This window comes from Pipra filicauda, unplaced genomic scaffold, assembly GCF_003945595.2.
Source record: "Pipra filicauda isolate LSUMZ 115617 unplaced genomic scaffold, ASM394559v2 scaffold1570_size9333_pilon, whole genome shotgun sequence".
Classification (NCBI taxonomy): domain Eukaryota; kingdom Metazoa; phylum Chordata; class Aves; order Passeriformes; family Pipridae; genus Pipra; species Pipra filicauda.
The window spans coordinates 1-7,353 of NW_024104063.1; the positions used below are offsets into that span (position 1 = coordinate 1).

The following is a 7,353-nucleotide window of genomic DNA, read 5'->3' on the forward strand; positions in this document are numbered from 1 at the left end:
GGAGCGGCCCAAGGGCCCCCCCGAGGAGCCCAAAAAGAAGGACTCGGAGGTGCTGAAGCAGCTGAGGGCGGAGCTCAAGTGAGTGGGCGGGGCCCGCATGCAAATGGGATGCAAATGAGGGTCGGGGGGGGAGGGGTTAGTAGGGAGGGCGGGGGGGGTTTTTTTGGGGGAGGAAAGGGGGGTTTGGGGGGTGTTGAGGGGGGTTTATGTAAATGAGATGTTAATGAGGGGGGTGTTATGCAAATGAGGGGGTCGGGGGGAGGGGTTAAAGGTGGGGGGGTCGGGTTGGGTCAGTTTTGGGGGGTCTCGGGTGGGTTTTCGGTCTCAGTTTTGAGGTGAATTGGTGCAGGGGGTGTGGTTTCTTTATGCAAATGAGATGTTAATGAGGGGGTGTTATGCAAATGAGGGGGTCTGAGGGGGTTGTCAAAGGTGTGGGGGCGGATTTGGGGACGTTTTGGGGGGGCTCGGGTGGGTTTTAGGTCTCCGTTTTGAGGAGAATCAGTGCCGGGGGCGTGGTTTCTTTATGCAAATGAGATGCTAATTAGGTGATTGTCATTCAAATTAAGGACTAATTAGGGGGTCTGAGGGAGGGATTAAAGGTGTGGGGGCGGATTTGGGGACGTTTTGGGGGGTCTTGGGTGGGTTTTAGGTCTCAATTTTGAGACGAATCGGTGCCGGGGGTGTGGTTTCTTTTTGCAAATGAGATGCTAATTAGGTGGTTGTTGTTCAAATTAAGGACTAATTAGGGGGTCTGAGGGAGGGATTAAAGGTCTGGGGGTGGATTTGGGGACGTTTTGGGGGGTCTTGGGTGGGTTTTAGGTCTCAATTTTGAGGTGAATCGGTTCCGGGGGACGTGGTTTCGTCATGCAAATGAGATGCTAATTAGCCGGTTATTATGCAAAATAAGTACTAATTAAAGGGTCTGAGTGAGATATCGAAGGTCTGGGGGTGCCTTTGGGTCAGTTTGGGTGGGTTTGGGTGGGTTTTAGGTCTGAATTTCGAGGCGAGTCGGTGCCGGGGGGCGTGGCTTCCCCATGCAAATGAGATGGTAATTAGGTGGTTGTTGTTCAAATTAAGGACTAATTAGGGTGTCTGAGTGAGATATCGAAGGTCTGGGGGTGGATTTGGGTCAGTTTTGGGGCATCTCAAGTGTGTTTTAGGTCTGAATTTCGAGGCGAGTCGGTGCCGGGGGGCGTGGCTTCCCCATGCAAATGAGATGGTAATGAGCAGGTTATTATTCTAATCAGGGACTAATTAGGAGGCCTGAGTGAGATATCGAAGGTCTGGGGGCGGATTTGGGTCAGTTTGGGTGGGTTTGGGTGGGTTTTAGGTCTGAATTTCGAGGCGAGTCGGTTCCGAGGGGCGTGGCTTCCCCATGCAAATGAGATTCTAATTAGCTTGTTATTATGCAAATTAAACACTAATTAGGGGTCTGAGTGAGATATCAAAGGTCTGGGGGTGGGTTTGGGTCAGTTTGGGTGGGTTTGGGTGGGTTTTAGGTCTGAATTTCGAGGCGAGTCGGTTCAGGGGGGCGTGGCTTCCCCATGCAAATGAGATGCTAATTAGCCGGTTATTATGCAAAATAAGTACTAATTAAGGGGTTTGAGTGATATATCGAAGGTCTGGGGGTGGCTTTGGGTCAGTTTGGGTGGGTTTTAGGTCTGAATTTCGAGGCGAGTCGGTTCCGGGGGGCGTGGCTTCCCCATGCAAATGAGATGCTAATGAGCGGGTTATTATTCTATTCAGGGACTAATTAGGAGGCCTGAGTGAGATATTGAAGGTCTGGGGGTGGGTTTGGGTCAGTTTGGGTGGGTTTGGGTGGGTTTTAGGTCTGAATTTCGAGGCGAGTCGGTTCCGGGGGGCGTGGCTTCCCCATGCAAATGAGATGCTAATTAGGTGGTTGTTGTTCAAATTAAGGACTAATTAGGGTGTCTGAATGAGATATCGAAGGTCTGGGGGTGCCTTTGGGTCAGTTTGGGTGGGTTTGGTGTGGGTTTTATGTCAGAATTTAAGGGCAAAGCAGCACAGGGGGCGTGGCTTCCTTATGCAAATGAGATGGTAATGAGCAGGTTATTATTCTAATCAGGGACTAATTAGGAGACCTGAGTGATATATCGAAGGTCTGGGGGTGGCTTTGGGTCAGTTTGGGTGGGTTTTAGGTCTGAATTTCGAGGCGAGTCGGTTCCGGGGGGCGTGGCTTCCCCATGCAAATGAGATGCTAATTAGGTGGTTGTCGTTCAAATTAAGGACTAATTAGGGTGTCTGAATGAGATATCGAAGGTCTGGGGGTGCCTTTGGGTCAGTTTGGGTGGGTTTGGGTGGGTTTTAGCTCTCAATTTCGAGGCGAGTCGGTTCCGGGGGGCGTGGCTTCCCCATGCAAATGAGATGGTAATGAGGGGCGGGGTGGGCGTGCCAGGAAGGCGCAGGAGAGCCAGAAGGAGATGAAGCTGCTGCTGGACATGTACAAGTCGGCGCCCAAGGAGCAGCGGGACAAGGTGCAGCTCATGGCCGCCGAGAGGAAGAGCAAGGCCGAGGTAATGAGATGCAAATCGTATGCAAATGAGATGCAAATGAGATGCAAATGAGCCGGGACTCAAATACAAAGGGCCCCGCCTTCCTGCACTAGTTCATTTGTTATTTGTGATGATAATAATGATGAATTCGTAATTTTTAGTAGTGTTTAATGTTGTTTAATTAATGGTGTTTGATAATTTAATTAGTGATGTTTAGATAATTAAGTAATTAAATGGTTGTTGATTAATAGTGAGGTGATTTTTAGCTCCTCCCTGGTCCTTCCCTGCCCAGTCCTGCGGGGTTTCGTTAGTTAATTGTGGTAATTGGTGGGGTCGAGGTGATGGTGGGGGGTAATTAAGGGTAATTAATAGTAATTATAATAATAATTGAAAAAATAATAATTGTATGTTTATTATTATATTTCTATTATAGAATATATTCATATAACTATTATGGTTACTAATAATAATGCTAATTATCATTATCAATTGATTAACAAGTAGGTTATTAATAACTAATTAAATTTATTATATGTTTATATAATTTGTATATTTTTATTTTATTCATATATTTATTTAATTATTATAATAATTATTGTAATTATCTAGCTGGAGGAGCCGTAATGACTCTTAATTAGCACTAATTAATTACCTAATTGCCCAGCTGGTGGGAACTGGAGGAGGGCTCATGTCCCCCCTAATTAACGCTAATGAAGGAACCAACACGTGTCTGAATAGAGGAGCCCTAACGAGGGTTCTAATTAACACTAATTCCCCCCTAATTAATGCTAATGAACCAACAACCGCCCAGCTGAGGGGCAGAGCACTAATACCCCCTAATTAACACTAATTCACTAATTATCCAGCTGGAGGAGCACTAATGACCCCCTAATTAGGACTGATTAAGTAATAATTATCCACTAGAGGAGCTGCTGGTGACCCTCCTAATTAACACTAATGAAGGGACCAACACCCAGCACTGATGATTCTTCTATTTAACACTTATTAATTAACTAATTAGGCAGCTGAAGAAGCACTATCAACCCCCTAATTAATACTCATTAACTAATTAGCTGCAGTGTTGTTGGAGAAGCGCTGATAGTCCCTCATAATTAATGCTAATGAAGGAACAAATTACCCACGTGGAGGAACACTAATGACCCCGTAATTAACACTAACTAACTAATTAATTACCCAGCTGAGGGAGCACTAATGACCCCATAATTAGCACTAATTAACTAATTAACACCGAGCTGGACGAGCACTGATGTCGTCCCTAATTAACGCTAATGAAGGAACAAACGCGTATCTGAATAGAGGAGCGCTAATTATCTTCCTAATTAACAGTAATTAACTAATTGCCTCGCTGGAGGAGCACTAATGATCTCCTAATTGCACTAGCTAATTAACTGGTTACCCCCCTGTAGGAGATGGGGGGGAGCTGGAGGAGTGTTGGTGCCTCCCCTAATGAAGATATTGAGGAGAGGATTGCTAATGACACCTTAATTAACACTAATTAGCGCTAATTACCGCCCAGCTGGAGGAGCTGGAGCAGCGGGAGAGCAAGAACCTCCTGCCTCCCCTTAATCAACAGTAACCAATTATTACCCACTAATTACCGCTCTTACCCCCTAATTAACACCAATTAACACTAATTAAAACTAATTAATGACCCAACGGAGGAGTTTTGGGGGAGCTGGAGGAGTGGGAGCGGCACGAGAGCAAGAACCTCCTGCCTCCCTTTAATTAACACCAACCACTCTTACCCCCTAATTATCACTAATTATCCCTAATTACCACTAATTATCGTTAATTACTGCCCAGCTGGAGGAGCTGCGGGGGCGCTGGCGGGAGCTGGAACAGCGGGAGAGCAAGAACCTCCTGCCTCCCCTTAATTAACAATAACCAATTATTACCCACTAATTATGACTCTTAGTCCCTAATCAGCACTAATTAGCACTAATTATCGTTAATTACTGCCCAGCTGGAGGAGCTGCGGGGGCGCTGGCGGGAGCTGGAGGAGCGGGAGAGCAAGAACCTCCTGCCTCCCCTTAATTAACAACAACCAATTATTACCCACAAATTACCACTCTTAGTCCCTAATCAGCACTAATTACCACTAATTATCGTTAATTACCCCCCAGCTGGAGGAGCTGCGGGGGCGCTGGCGGGAGCTGGAGGAGCGGGAGAGCAAGAACCTCCTGCCTCCCCTTAATTAACAATAACCAATTATTACCCACAAATTACCACTCTTATCCCTTAATTATCACCAATTAAGACTAATTACCACTAATTATCATTAATTACCCCCCAGCTGGAGGAGCTGCGGGGGCGCTGGCGGGAGCTGGAGGAGCGGGAGAGCAAGAACCTCCTGCCTCCCCTTAATTAACAATAACCAATTATTACCCACAAATTACCACTCGTTAACAGTAATTAATGATAATTACCACTAATTAGTGTTGATTACTGCCCAGCTGGAGGAGCTGCGGGGGCGCTGGCGGGAGCTGGAGGAGCGGGAGAGCAAGAACCTCCTGCCTCCCTTTAATTAACAATAACCAATTACTGAGCAGGAAGAGCACTATTACCACCTAATTGACACTAATTACCACTAATTAACACTAATTAACGCTAATTAACACTGATTACTTCCAGTTTCAGGGAAGCTGGAGGAGCGGGAGCAGCGGGAGAGCAAGAACCTCCTGCCTCCCCTTATTCAACAACAACCAATTATTACCCACAAATTACCACTTTTACCCCCTAATTACCACTAATTAGCGCTAATTACCCCCTAGTTGGAGGAGCTGCGGGGGCGCTGGCGGGAGCTGGAGCAGCGGGAGAGCAAGAACCTCCTGCCTCCCCTTAATTAACAGTAACCAATTATTACCCACAAATTACCACTCGTTAACAGTAATTAATGATAATTATCACTAATTAGCGTTAATTACCCCCCAGCTGGAGGAGCTGCGGGGGCGCTGGCGGGAGCTGGAGGAGCGGGAGAGCAAGAACCTCCTGCCTCCCCTTAATCAACAACAACCAATTATTACCCACTAATTACCACTCGTTAACAGTAATTAATGATAATTAGCACTAATTATCGTTAATTACTGCCCAGCTGGAGGAGCTGTGGGGTCGCTGGCGGGAGCTGGAGGAGCGGGAGAGCAAGAACCTCCTGCCTCCCCTTATTCAACAATAACCAATTATTACCCACAAATTACCACTCTTACCCCCTAATTATCCCTAATTACCACTAATTATCGTTAATTACCCCCCAGCTGGAGGAGCTGCGGGGGCGCTGGCGGGAGCTGGAGGAGCGGGAGAGCAAGAACCTCCTGCCTCCCCTTATTCAACAATAACCACTTATTACCCACAAATTACCGCTCTTACCCCCTAATTATCCCTAATTACCACTAATTAGCGTTAATTAATCTCCAGCTGGAGGAGCTGCGGGGGCGCTGGCGGGAGCTGGAGGAGCGGGAGCGGCGGGAGAGCAAGAAGCTGGCGGACGAGGAGGCGCTGCGGCGGCTGCGGCACAGCGAGGAGCAGATCGAGCACCTCCAGCGCCGCCTGGCCGCCACCAAACAGGTCCTAATTACTTAATTAGGCTAATTAGGGGGGGGGTAGTTAACCAGGGGGGTTAATTAGGGGTTAAGGAGGGGAAATGGGGAGGGGGTGGAGGCGCCGGAGCAGATGGAGCACCTCCAAGGCCACCTGGCTGCCATCAAACAGGTCGTTAATTAGGGTAATTAGGGGTAATTAGGGGTGATTCGGGGTAATTAGGGGTGATTGGGGGGTAATTAGGGGTTAATTAGGAGTTAGGGAGGGAAAATGGGGGGGGACAGAGGTGCGGGCACAGCAAGGAGCAGATCAAACAAGTCGTTAATTAGTTAATTAGGGGTGATTAGGGGTTAATTAGTTGGACTCGGGGGTTAATTAGGGATAATTAGTAGTTAATTAGGGGTTAATTAGTGGTTAAGGAGGGGAAATGGGGAGGGGGTGGAGGCGCTGGCACAGCGAGGAGCAGATCGAGCACCTCCAGCGCCGCCTGGCCGCCACCAAACAGGTCTAATTAGTTAATTAGGCTAATTAGGGGGGGGTTAGGGAGTCTGGGTTGTTAGTTAGTGGGTAATTAGGGGTTAATTAGGGGCTAAGGAGGGGAAATGGGGAGGGGGTGGAGGCGCTGGCACAGCGAGGAGCAGATCGAGCACCTCCAGCGCCACCTGGCCGCCACCAAACAGGTCTTAATTAGTTAATTAGGCTAATTAGGGGCTGGTTAGGAAGTCTGGGTTGTTAGTTAGTGGGTAATTAGGGGTAATTAGGGGTTAAGGAGGGGAAATGGGGAGGGGGTGGAGGCACCGGAGCAGATCGAGCACCTCCAGCGCTGCCTGGCCGCCACCAAACAGGTCGTTAATTAGGGTAATTAGGAGTAATTAGGGGTGATTCGGGGTAATTAGGGGTGATTAGGGGGTAATTAGGGGTTAGGGAGGGAAAATGGGGGGGGGACAGAGGTGCGGGCACAGCAAGGAGCAGATCAAACAAGTCGTTAATTAGTTAATTAGGGGTGATTAGGGGTTAATTAGTTGGACTCGGGGGTTAATTAGGGATAATTAGTCGTTAATTAGGGGTTAATTAGTGGTTAAGGAGGGAAAATGGGGAGGGGGCGGAGGCGCCTACACCTCCAGGGCCATCAATCAACAGGTCTTTAATTAGTTAATTAGGGGTAATTAGGAGTGATTAGTGGTTAATTATGGGTTCATTAGTTTGTCTCAGTTGTTAATTAGTGGGTAATTAGGAGAAATTAGGGGTTAAGGAGGGGAAACATGGAGGGGACGGAGGCGCCGGC

The 7,353-nt window shown here is 47.8% G+C and overlaps 1 protein-coding gene across 1 annotated transcript; it reads left to right on the forward strand.

Moving 5' to 3' along the window:
- The first annotated feature begins 6 nt into the window (after positions 1-6).
- On the forward strand, positions 7-6,595 carry LOC113995975 (E3 ubiquitin-protein ligase BRE1B-like). Its single transcript, XM_039379121.1, has 4 exons — positions 7-78; positions 2,417-2,534; positions 5,946-6,095; positions 6,574-6,595. Exons 2-4 carry the CDS (start codon positions 2,442-2,444, stop codon positions 6,577-6,579), a joined length of 249 nt encoding a protein of 82 aa, XP_039235055.1. The 5' UTR covers positions 7-78; positions 2,417-2,441; the 3' UTR covers positions 6,580-6,595.
- The last annotated feature ends 758 nt before the right edge of the window (positions 6,596-7,353 follow it).